The sequence below is a fragment of the Sapajus apella genome, unplaced genomic scaffold (assembly GCF_009761245.1).
Source record: "Sapajus apella isolate SASKATOON/1434 unplaced genomic scaffold, GSC_monkey_1.0 scaffold16, whole genome shotgun sequence".
NCBI lineage: Eukaryota > Metazoa > Chordata > Mammalia > Primates > Cebidae > Sapajus > Sapajus apella.
The window spans coordinates 11,153,970-11,167,373 of NW_022436956.1; the positions used below are offsets into that span (position 1 = coordinate 11,153,970).

Below are 13,404 nucleotides of genomic sequence, written 5' to 3' on the forward strand. Positions count from 1 at the left end.
AATTTACCATCTCTTCCAATCCATCAGACATATCACGATTGTTCCTTCTCCTTTTCTTTGTATCTTTTGCACAGAGGATGCATGTAGCACCAAAAGAGATTCTAAAGTGAGGACCTAGAATCTCAGTCATGATGGCCAAAGCTCTTAGTTTCTCTGTGCCTGGTCTTAAATGCAAAGGCCCCAATCCCTTTCAGCATCCTGTCTCTGAGCTTGCAGCTACTGGGACCAGATGTCATATTTCCAGATACTAGAGTGGGTCTCTATTACATGTGGCCAAAAGTAGCCTGACTAAGCATACAGCCCAAGGCCTTGGGGATAGAGGAACAGGTATACTGGAGGAAAGCTGCCACTCCTACCCTTGTACAGTGTCCCCCACCCCATTTCACTTTGGTCTGGATTGCCACTTCCGGACAGACACAGCCAGTCTGTCCCTCACCTTGGACTGCATCCTGTCTTTGCCTGTGATAAATTCTGAGGTGCCCCCTGATGCCCGGGCAATACCTTTTATTAGGCTGGTGGAGGCACCTTCACCAATACCGAATGAGAAACACCTGCAATTGTAAAAGGACAGAGGTTAGAGGCAGGCATTAAGGAGTGAAAATATAAAATTAATACACAATGGCCAAAAATACATAAGGAAATAGTCTACTTACTTGACAAATATGTAATAGCCACCATTTACTGAGCATATTTTATATTTTAGGAGGTATAAAAATGCCTTAAATCAACGATGCAGTTTTATCATTGCAAGATTCCTAAAAAGCAGGCTTCTGCTTCACATTGCAGATACAAAACTGAGGCCCAGAAAATTTAAGAAATCTTTCCAAGATCATGCAACTACTACATGTAGCAATGTCACTGGAGCACTGGTCTGTCTGACTGAAAGATCTCTCTGGTAAACCAAGAGAAAGATAGAAACTAACACCAGTTCCTACCTAACGATATGCTGGCACCTTATCTGCCCTAGCAAGACCAGTCTTAGAAAAAGGAAGCATGCCTCCTGCTCTTCTAACTGCAGAGTTCTTGCCCTGCCTTTGCCCATGTGCTCCAAGTAACTTCTTAATCATGATGTGATTTCCCAAATAGAATTATGTATAAACAAAAAACATACTGGTAATACTAACACAAGCGCTTTTGGAGGGCATGACAAAGAAAGTTTTCATTGTAAATTAATAGCCTGAAATTTTGGTTTATGTATCAGTCTCTCTTAGGTTAGTGTGAGTCATCATCCCCAAGTCTAGTGGCATCAGCATGAGGGTCAATGCTCTGCACTTGTAAGACTAAGGACCGGATTTCTAACTGCGGGTACCTACCTGTAACAATACTTCCTAAATGCTACAGCCTGACAGCATCTTGATATTACAATCTTTCAATTTCTAACATGACCTTTGAATTGCAGCCTACGTTATAAAGCGCTGTTATAGTTTGTAAGGTCTTCTGCATAAAATCAAAACTAAACAATATTGGCTGGGCGTGGTGGCTCACACTTCGGGAGGCCAATAACAGGAGTTCAAGATCAGCCTAGGCAACACAGTGAGAGACCCTGTCTCTAAACAAACAAACAAACAAACAAAAAGTATTGATGACTAACTGGAACCTCACGGCAGTGCTACATGTGGATGATAATAAATATTAATATTATTATAATAATAGCAAAATTTTTATATAGCACTTAAAATATAACACCCTAGGAAAGTTCTGCTCACAGCAATGCCACTGTAAATTGTTTCAAGCCAGTAGAGAACTAAGAAAGCTGTATACAATATTTACAATCATTTGTTTGAAAACATCAAAGGTCTACCAAGATAAAAATCTATGAGCCAGGACCTGAGAGAGGAGAGAAGCCAGGAGAAATGAACCCAGCATCGGATGTTTCTTTACCCTTTGAAGCAAGTGCCAAATACAAAATGGATGGCTGAAAAGCCAAGCAGTTACACACAGGCAGGAGAAACAAAACAGCAATTTGCACTTTCCAGAGGGAAGGTGCTCTTGTAAACACCCGAGAATTTAGAATAGAATCCTAAAGGACTACAACCCAGAGGTAGAGGTGAATCAGAAATAGACCAGCCATCACCGTGACTGAAGTTCATCAGATCCTGACTGGATTAAGATGATCTGTTCCCAGTCTATCCAGCACCATTCAGAAGCAAAGAATAAATCCTCTCAGATGGAAGATGTCATCTAGAGGTTAATCTAATTTCTACAATTTTTTATTTGATGACTAACAAAAATCCTCAAATATTGGGAAATTAGGCACTGTACTTGTGAATTATACAAGCTTAAAAAAAGAAATCATACTAACTGGAAAATATTCTTAAGTAGATGACAATGGCAAATGGCATATCCGTATTTAAAATTCGGCTACAGATGTGCTTAAATGTATAGCTCTGAATACACACATTAGAAAAGAAAGTCCAAAAATCAACTATCAAGCATCTGTTTCAAGATGTTAAAAAAAGATGGCCAAAAACTCAAGGAATGTAAAAGAAAGAAAATAATAAAGCTAGCTAGGAGCAGATATTAATGAAATAGAAAACACTTAAATGATAGAAAGTATCAACAAACCCAGTGGTGCTGGTGTTTTGAAATTATTATTAAAATTGATAAACATCCAGTGCAAGAAAAGAAATATTAACAGAAAAGGCACAAATAACCAACATTAGGAAAAGAAAAGGTAATATCACTACATATCCTACAAAACTTAATAATGTTATTAGGCAATATCATAGACAATTTAATGCAAAGAAGTTCAATAAAACACTCAAACTTTTATAAAAAATAAGAACACATAAAAGTATGAATAGGTCAAAACAAAAACTTTCCAAAAAAAATCCAGGCCAAGAGAGCTTTGCTGGGAAATTCTAATAAACATTTACAAAAGAAAATCTTTTGGAGCAAAGGAAAAAACGCAATCTTCACAGCTCAATTTATGATACTAGCATAACACTGATATCAAAACCTGACAAGACAATATATGTCAACATTTCCGATAAAAATAGATTCAAAATCCTAAAAAAGTATTATCCAACTGAATCAGAAAATATATGAAAGAAATTAATATATCACAACTACTTTGGGTTTATTTCAGAAATGCAAGGTTGGTCTAATATTTAAGAATTATTAGAATTCACACTTTAAAAGAATAAAGGATAAAATCATATATTCATCTAAGTAGATGCATAAAATACATTTGATGAAATTCAACAATCATTCATTATTCAAAATAAAAGAAAGAAAAGAGAGAAAAGAACCCTCAAAACAAATAAAAGGAAATTTCCTTAATAATAGAAAGGATAACCACTAAAAAAAAAACTTATAGAAAACACCATACTTAACGGTGCAATGTTGAAATGTTCCTTTTGAAGTCCAAAATAAAATAAGCATATGATCATTTTGATTTAGATTTCTAGTAGATATCCTCCCCAAGGTAATCCAAAGGGGAGAAAAAAAAATTTTTAAATAAGAAAAAAAGTTTTTTTTTAAAATAAGAAAAATAAAATATATTTTTTTACAAATGTGATTCTTCATACAATATCTAAAAGAATCTGCAAATATGGAATTTAGTTAATATCTAAATTAACATCATTAAATACAAGTCACAGTAAAACAAGCTATTGAAATTCATCTCTATATAGAAATAAACCATCCAGTAAATAAAATTTTTAAAATACTGTTTAAAATAGCATCAAACACCTAGGGAAACAATTTAATTAAAAAATGCATGAAGCCCTCTACACAGATAATTATAAAATACTACAGATAGATTTCGTGTGTACAGAAGGCTTCCCTTATCTGCAGTTTCACATTCTACAGTTTCAGTTATCTACAGTCCACTGCAGCCCAAACATATTAAATAAAAAATTCCAAAAGTAGACAATTCATACATTTTAAATTGCATCCCATTCTGAGTTGCATAATGAAATATCGTGCCATCCTGCTCTGTCCCACTCTGAATATGAATTCTCTTATCCAGCGTCTCCATGCTGTCTACACTACCCACCTGTGAGTCACTTAGTAGTAGTCTCGGGTACCAGATAGATATATGTGGTATCACAGCTCTTGTGCTCAAGTAACCTTTATTTTACTTATTAATTCTATTTTATTGTTAGTTATTGCTAATCTCTTTCTGTGCCTTATTTGTAAATTAAATTTTATCCCAGGTACATATGTATAGGAAAGAATGGTACAGATAGAAAGTGTTTGGTACTATCCACGGTTTCACGTACCTACACTGGTCTTGGAATGCATACCCCATGGATAAGGGTGAACTATTATTGATAAATTGAAGAAATGAGTAAGTTTACTGATTACGCAGGAAGTTAGGTTTCTCATACTGTAGAAAAGAAGACATAAATATGTAATTGGAGAAAAGAGGAAGAATGCTACATTGCTACCTATGAAGTGGGGAAACAGTAAAAACTTCAGAATTTCTTTTCAACATTTCCCAGTTCTCTCTGCTGAAAATGCCAAGAATAAATAACAGCACAATAGTAAGTAGCGCACCTAACACTCAAATATTGATTTTTATTTATTGCTTTCACGAAAAAGTATTTCTTCAAGGGCTTCTCGGAGGGCTGGGAAAGTACAGGTGAGTCTACAACAGTGTGTATTAGAAAGAAAGTATTCATAAAGTAAAGAGATGTGAGAAAAACATACAGACGCCTTAAAAAGGATCTCACAGGTCAATTTTGAAAATTTTGAGAATCTAAATGAATCATGAGAATTATGTGACACATACTGAAAAATAATGAAAGAATCCAAGAGTACCTACTGATAAAACAAAAGGAAGGAAGAGAGAAGAAAGGAAGAGGAAAAGCTTCTTCTTCTTTTTTTTTTTTAACAGTAGGATGCCAATTAACAGGTGTGGAAAAGCTGACAGAATTTTGATAATCATTCTGTCACCACCGAAAGTCATAGCTGACTTGGGCAATAATCACCAGTGAATGCTAAACCACCGAGTAAACATTTGTTGAGAACAAGATGTTTACAAAATTTCAAACATACCTTTTACACACTACCTTTAACTAAGCAGTCAAACTTGACATCCCCAAGCCCCTTTGGAATATTTCTGCCAAAATGTCTAATACCAATCTTAACATAAATTTAAACGGTCTTACAAACACAAATCAAGATTCAAAAATATAACTGGCTAGTACTCTTTCAAAATGTCAGTTTCATGAAAGAGGATAAAAAGCTGAGAAGCTACTCTGGAGTAAAGAAGACTAAAGAGACGTAACAACAAATAAAATATGTGTCCTTGGATTTGTTCCCAGAACAAACAGAAAAATTAAAAACTATAAAGCATATAGAAAACTATAAAGAACAAAAGAAAAATTGACAAATATGGCCTGCATTTGGATAATAGTGCTATCTCAACTTTAAATTTCTTGAATTTAATAGTTTTATTGTGATGTAGTAGAATGTTCTTGTTCTTAAAAGATGAGTGCCTAAGTATTTATATATGAAGGGTTATGATATCTGTGGCTTGCCCTCAAATGTTTCAACAAAAAACATATCTGAAACAAATGTAAAAGGTTGACAACTGGTAGACCTTGGTGAAGCGCATATGGTGTCCATTTTTTATGTTTTTGAGACAGAGTCTTGCTCTGTTGCCCAGGCTGGAGTGCAGTGGTGTGACCTTGGCTCACTGTAACCTCTGCCTCCCGGGTTCAAGCAATTCTCCTGCCTCAGCCTCTTGAGTAGCTGGAATTACAGGCGTGGACCACCATGCCTGGCTAATTTTTGTATTTTCAGTAGAGACAGGTTTTTGCCATGTTGGCCAAGCTGGTCTCAATCTGCCTGCCTTGGCCTCCCAAAGTGCTGGGATTATAGGCATGAGCCATGGCTCCTGGCCCCACTGATCTACTTTTGGAATGTCTCTATAGGTCTAAGTCGTCTTAATAAAATGTTGGAAAAAAAGTTTTAAGAAATCAGAAAAGATCAAAGTAAATAAAAGGATTGGAATGCTCAATAAAGTAAAGAGTCCTGTCTAAATAGATCTAATGAAGCCAATGAAATCCTAGCCAATATCCCAATAGGTTTCCTCTTGTGGTAAAAACTGACAAGCTAATTCTAAAATACAAATACTAAGAGTCAAGTATAACCAAGATAGTCTTTGTCATTAAATGAAAAAAATTGAGGATTTAGCACTATTGGAAATCAAGATTTATCATAAAGCTGTACTAATTTATACGGTGTCGTTCTAGCACATGTCTAGATGTATAGGCCAATGTGATGGAACAGAGGATCCAGAAACAATCTACACATGTATAGGTGCTTATTGATGACAGAGATGACATTGCACATCAGTGAGGAAAGGACAAACTTTTCCATAAATAAGATAGGGTCAATTTGATATCTACGTTATTACAAAAAAAAATGAAACCTAACCCCTACACCACACAATGCACAAAAATAAGTTCCAGGTGCATTGTAAATCCAAACGTAAAAGAAAAAATAAAACTTCTAGAAAATAACAACAAAAAAATCTTCATCACCTTGGGTAGGGAAAGACTTTTAAACAGGACGCAGAAAACATGAAGCATAAAGGGGAGGACTAAAAAATATCAAGCTACATTAAAATTTACAACAACTATTACTCAAATACATTTTGAAGCCAAGAGCAACCTACAGAGTAAGTAAGTGTACAGTATATCTAGAACATACAGTCAACAAAGAGCTTGTATCCAGACTACAGAATGAACTATAGGTCAGTAAGAAAAAGAAATCAATCTAATAGAAATAATCCACAGAAAAAAGACTTGAGAGCACATCATAAAAGAGGGCATCCAACTGGCCAATAAATACAAAATGTGCTAAATTCCATTCGTTATCAGGAAAATGTAAATTAAAACCATAAGAAGATGCCATTAAACACACAAAAAATTGACTAAAATGTAGAGACAAATAATACCGTATTTTGGAGAGGAAATTAGGTTACTGGAACACTCCTGCAATGCTAGAATGAATTAAATTAGTACAATCATTTGGAAAACTGTTTGATATTCCATAGAAACTCCACAACTCTGCCTATTCAGAGAAACATCTATGTATATAAATATGTATATATGCATATACACGTGTATACAAAAAATACATGTACAGAATACAAGAAAGTTCACAGCAGTATCATTTTTAACAGCCAAATCAAAGTCCATCAGCACTAAAATCAATGGATAAATTATGGTATAGTCATTTTATGGAATACTATACACCAATAAAAATTAACTATGGCTATACACAAAATATATATAAATCTCTCAACATACTGCTGAAAGAAAAGTAATGATATACACAGAAATGAAAGCATACTGTATAACTTATTTCTTTTCACTCAAAACACGCACAAATAACCCATGGTGTTACTATGTCAGGAAAGCTTTAGTGTATAGTGACGTACATGACGGAAAAGGGTATAGATGGAGAGGTCTGCTACCATTCCAGTTTTTACCTATGTGGCGATTACACAGTGTGTTCACTGTGATAATTTATTCAGTTGTATATTTATAATTTGTGTAGTTTTCTGTATGTCTCACTTTCCTAACAACATTTATAGTAAAAACAATTAACATCTTACTATTCAATTCTTGTGTCCATTGTAGTTTAGAAAGAATGACAATGATTTTTGCTGTGTTGTTGTTATTTTAAAAAATAATTTTAATTTTTATAGGGAGAAATAGATTTTCAATTGCTAAAACTAAATTCTGAAATCATATGGTCCTCTTCAAGGAATGTCAACACTGGCATCATGTAGCACTAGAGTCTATGTGCCACTACTTAGTTCCAATCACCCAGAAATCACATTCTCTTCATACCTGTGTTTCTGTCTGTTGATCCCAACTTCTTTAATTACCCTAAATGTGTCTGTAACTTCTCCATCTGTAAAGACAAAAAGCTGTACAAAGAAAGAAAATGTTCATCAGGTCTTTGTCAAGTTCATTTTAAGATACCAGAATTTGTCCTTGAAAAATCCACCTATTTCATTGCAGAGCCTCTGGTGCCTCTAAAAGAGGCATAAGATCGCTAATGCTTCAGTCATTAGTACCAATTCTCACATGATCTGCTCAGAACCCTGGAAATTTTTAGCGCCTTCCCTCCTAGCTACATCTAAGTTATTATGGCACTCCACAAAAGACCTTCCATTGTCCATTGCATGGAGTTAAGAAGAAAAATACATCGTCTTTTTTTTTCTATTTATTGTATAATAGAAAACTGTGAATTACAAATCATATTTCAATATACTGCATGAAGCTCAGGGGCATAGATTCTTAGAGATTTCACTCTTGCTGTCTCTTCTGTTAGCTGTGTTCCACTTCTTACCTGTAGGGGGTGGCCTGGGATGGAGGGTCTCCTGTAAATGTCCTGGAGTGGTGCCAAGATTTCAGTGCCCCCTAGGTTGGCCTGCATAAGCTTAACTCTCCCCAGGGCCTCCTCCATGGTTTGCTGAGTGTACTTCACACTCTCCCTGAGAAAAACAAACACATCCAGTTACACGAGGGTTACTTAACCCTGCACAGTATAGAGTCCCTGAATTGAGAAACCCCCATCAAAAGTGAGTCTTATCCAAAATCCTCAACGCCAAAGTCAGCTCTGCAGTAACCCCTTTAACAATTTAGTCTTTTTCTTTAAACTCTCATTTTGTACTCTCTACGGTCTTTCCAGTAACTTACGGGAAGCATGCCTCATAGGAAGAGCCGAATCCATAGATGTTGAAATAACAGCCTATAGGCAAACTCTTCAGCAGCAAAATCAGTGTTTCCTGAAGGTAAGAGAGTATGAGGACACAGAGTGAGAGAGGCTCCTCAAAACACATGGGCCCTGCCAATCGATTCTTGAGGATGTGGGCCATCACCCACCTGTCCCTTCTTACATTCCGAGGCCAGCCTGCTGCTGTGGCTCAGGCTCCAAATAGACCCGAATTTAACCCTCAGATTTATCTTCGATTTATCCTCACTTGAGCATGTGATCCAGAAAAGGAGAAAAACTAGCTTTACCTTGGCTGCCTGTATGCGCAGCTGAGATCTATCCTGGCTATTCATGGGGCTCTGCATACTTCCGGAGCGGTCCATGAGGAAGATAAACTCTCCACAGGTATTTGATGGTTGATCTTCTGGGATATTTGGATAGAAACTCACCATTGCGGTTGGATCTCCCATCAAATGACCTGAACAGAAAGGATAAAGCCACTCTAAGACAAAAAGGAACACAAGAGTCCTAGAACCCAACAATCAATGGTAGTGATTACAATCAAGAGCTAAGAAAAACTCAAATCTAAAACACTGTGATGATTCATATACTACAACTGCTTGCAATGGGTTCAAGGTGAGTTATAAATATATGAGACAGACAAAAGCAGAACAGATATGAAAGAGAAGAAAGAGGGTAGAAGTTAGCAGACACAAGCAATAGTTAAAACATTGTCACTGATTACTAGCTTCCTGGCAGCTACATAAATGAATGAAACACGTTAGGTTAAAATGTTCCAGCATTTGCCAAAAGAATCAGACAAGTTTATCTGCAGAATCGAACCTTTTCTTCAAATCAAATAAATGGGAAATGTTATCACATGGGCCTTAAGTCTTTAATTACAGCTTTGAAAAAAGTGATACTCACATGGACAATTTTTAGGTTGACAATTTACAAGAGTTGAGAGTATAAGTATTATACCCACCACCAAGGTAAATCTGTCTGCTTTGGGTATGAATAACTCACTGATAGTCCCCAGAAAAAAGGAAAACACTGGGATACATGTTGGATTCTATGAGCATCATCCAAATAATGGGGTGGGGGGACCACAGGAGCCTAGTCTATCTGGCCACGTTGTCAAAGCCACAGCTATAACTATTTTTAGGAGCAAGAGAGGGCTGATACAGGAATTGAAATGCTAGTTCTGAGATAGAGGTGCAATTTCTGTTAACTCCAGCTTTACAGAAAATATAGGAGGATATATAATTAAATTCCATTTTCCCAGTTTTACAAAGTGGTTCTAGGATCATAGGTGTATATTCTCAGTAGTCCTGGGATTTGGTATGACAATAGAATCTGGCTCAGTTTAATTTCTTCCCCATAGGATATGCCAATAACCAAACTGGCTTCTAAATAAGATAGGTGTTGTCCATCATATACATGAGAGAACATTAGTTCAAAAACAACAATTATACAATCCAGATGTCTGGATATATGATGGAGGAGAAGATTTTTTGATGAGCAGGTTCCTTTCCATTCTCAGAGACAGCTGGTTTAAATGGAGCTGGCACTATGCTGAGGAGCCAGAAAGGGTGGCATGAGTATGATACAGGTGAACATGTTTAAAGGGTGGCATGAGTATGATACCGGTTAACATATTTAGCATGAGTATGATATGGGTTAGCATGTTTAAAGTGTGGCATGGTATGACACGGGTGAACATGTTTACAGCAATGCCAGGTCAATTGTAAATGTTATATGTGGATTATCTATTAAACTTTAGCCTGGCTCAAATTATTTTCACCTCCATGAGTCTTGGCTTCTTTGTTTTCAAATGAGGCATTTCAAATTTTAGCTCCTCTGCTTGCTAGCCTCATGTCCTCATCTGAAAAATCAAGGTAGTAAGTAACACCTACATCAAGATTATTTTAAGCAGGGGTGTCCAATCTTTTGGCTTCACTGGGCCATATTGGAAGAAGAATTGTCTTGGGCCATACATAAAATACACTAACTACCAATAGTCAATGAGTTAGAAAAGAAAAATCACAAAATAATTTCATAATGTTTTAAGAAAGTTTACAAATTTGTGTTGGGCTGCATTCAAAGCTGTCTTGAGCCACATTTGGCCCACACACCACAAGTTGAACAAGCTTGATTGTAAGGGTTAAGTAATATTTATACTTAGTGAACTCAGTTTAGGGCTCAACTCAGATTAAACTCTTAATAACAATATTATAAAATTATTTCTAAATTTTATTTTTATACAATTTTTAAATTAAATCATAAATTTAATTTTAAAAAGACTATGTTCTTAATATAGTAAGTACATCTGTTCTAAGTTTGTAAAAAATAACATACTGTGTTTTTGTCATAGAGTGGTAGGTTTCATTTGGCAGAACTCTAAATGGTTTTAGTGAGCCAAGCTGCCACTTAAAGTTGTCATTTGCTTCCTTGTATGGATGAGAACAGCAAGTCATCTTGACTAAATATTTGACCTGAGAAGCAAGACTTGGGCAGTTCTGCTGGAAGGGATTCACAAGACTATAAAGACTGTTCCTGATGTCACCCTGTGGCCTTCAGAGATGGTCTTGGGGAACAGATGAGAAAATCTGCACAGGAGCCAAGGGAACTTCTTAGAAAAACAGGGACTGAGATCTCAATCCTTACCTTTTGAGATCCAACATTATAAAACTTTCTCTGGTGAAAATAGTCCTTTAAAATAATCCTAATTGACAAGCAGGTCACTGTTATGGGAATATTTCATGGACACCCATGAAATATCCATGAGATAGTCATCACAGGGAAAGGAAAAAGCAGATAACTAATGTACAAAGAGCATGGAGCTTTGTGGAAGAGGAGCTGGTTACAGCAAATCAGGTTGAAGCTGGGGAGCCCCTTGAATGACCTTAGCATGGAAAATTGGCCCTGAGGAAGAATGGTTGAACAAGTGAGGGAAAATGAAAAAGTTCAATTTGTGAGCTCAAGTATGAAGCTACTTTGGAAGCAAACATTAACAATGAGAGAGTAGGGTACTCTGTAGAAAAACAACTACAAGGAATTTTCCTGACAACAGCTATAATTGTAAAAGCAAGAGCCTAACCCAAGCTGTACCACTTGGAATATGATTGTCACCAAGGATCTGTCCATTCCTCCATGTGGAAATGCTTCATGGCAGTAGGACTGCAGTCCTGCTTCATTGAAAACCAGGAGCATGGCAGCCCGGGAAGCTCCCAAGAGCACAACAAACTGACAGGGGTTGTACCAATTTTAATTCCAAGAAAGTACATTAAGGAAAATTTAAAAAGTAAGAAACATTAAAAGAAACTAAGAAACTAAAGTTATTAAGAAGCGAAACTTAGTCTTAGAAATTAAGAAAATTGGGCAAAACAAAAAAGTTTTGGAGATGAAGCGTGGTGATGGTTACACAAGGTGAATATCCTGAAGACCACAGAACTGTACACTTAAAATTAGTTAAAATGGTCAATTCTGTTATGTATATTTTATCTTAAAAAAAAAGAGAGAAAAAAACTTCAGTTGAGACTGCATGTATCAGTTGAGATTGATGGATCAATCAATAAAAATTATTAGATTAAAAAAAACATTAAAACTAAATCTAGTCAATCTAATCACAATTACTACTAGCATTCTTCCTATTTTCTTTTCGTTTTTTTTTTTTTTTTTAAATATACTTTAAATTCTGGGGTACATGTGCAGATCTTGCAGGATTGTTACACAGCTATACACACGCCATGGAGGTTTGCTGCATCCATCGCCCCATCATGTACATTAGGTATTTCTCCTAACGTTAACCCTCTCCAACCCCCCGACCCCTGCTATCCCTCCCCTAGCTCTCCCATCCCCCAACAGGCCATGGTGTGTGATGTCCCCCTCCCTGTGTCTGTGTGTTCTCATTGTTCAACACCTACCTCTGAGTGAAAACATGCAGTGTTTGGTTCTCTGTTCTTGTGTCAGTTTGCTGAGAATGATGGTTTCCAGTTTCATCCATATCCCTGCAAAGGACATGAACTCATCCTTTTTCATGGCTGCAAAGTATTCCATGGTGCGTATGTGTCACATTTGCTTTATTCAATCTATCACTGATGGGCACTTGGGTTGGTTTCAAGTCTTTGCTATTGTACACAGTGCCACAATGAACATACGTGTGCATGTGTCTTTATGATAGAATGATTTATAATCCTTTGGGTATATACCCAGTAATGGGATTGCTGGGTCAAATGGAATTTCTATTTCTAGGTCTTGAGGAATCACCACAGTGTCTTCCAAAATGGTTGAATTAATTTACACTCCCATCAACAGTGTAAAAGTGTTCCTATTTTTCCACATCCTCTCCAGCAACTGTTGTCTCCAGATTTTTTAATGATCGCCATTCTAACTGGCTTGAGATGCTATCTCAATGTGGTTTTGATTTGCATTTCTCTAATGACCAGTGATGATGAGCATTTTTTCATATGTTTGTTGTCTGCATAAATGTCTTCTTTTGAAAAGTGTCTGTTCATATCCTTTGCCCACTTTTTGATGGGATTTTTTTTTCTTGCAAATTTGTTTAAGTTCCTTGTAGATTCTGGATATTAGCCCTTTGTCAGATGGGTAGATTGCAAAAACTTTTTCCCATTCTGTTGGTTGCTGGTTCTCTCTAATGATAATTTCTTTTACTGTGCAGAAGCTTCCTGTGTTTTAAAATGTTTTTCCTAATGCACA

At 36.2% G+C, this 13,404-nt stretch overlaps 1 protein-coding gene across 3 annotated transcripts in view; it reads right to left on the minus strand.

Annotated features, from left to right (window-relative positions):
- Window positions 1–13,404, minus strand: part of VWA5A (von Willebrand factor A domain containing 5A) — a 29,383-nt gene that overhangs the window by 11,601 nt on the left and 4,378 nt on the right. For all 3 annotated transcript variants that reach the window (XR_004270826.1, XR_004270827.1, XM_032285100.1), the window contains exons 7-11: window positions 8,994–9,163; window positions 8,670–8,758; window positions 8,320–8,464; window positions 7,815–7,894; window positions 437–551 (exon numbers count right to left, since the gene is read on the minus strand). Coding sequence is in view for 1 of the 3 variants with exons in the window: in XM_032285100.1 (XP_032140991.1) it covers window positions 437–551; window positions 7,815–7,894; window positions 8,320–8,464; window positions 8,670–8,758; window positions 8,994–9,163 (599 nt within the window). In the remaining 2 variants the exon portion in view is untranslated. The remainder of the gene's footprint in view (window positions 1–436; window positions 552–7,814; window positions 7,895–8,319; window positions 8,465–8,669; window positions 8,759–8,993; window positions 9,164–13,404) is intronic.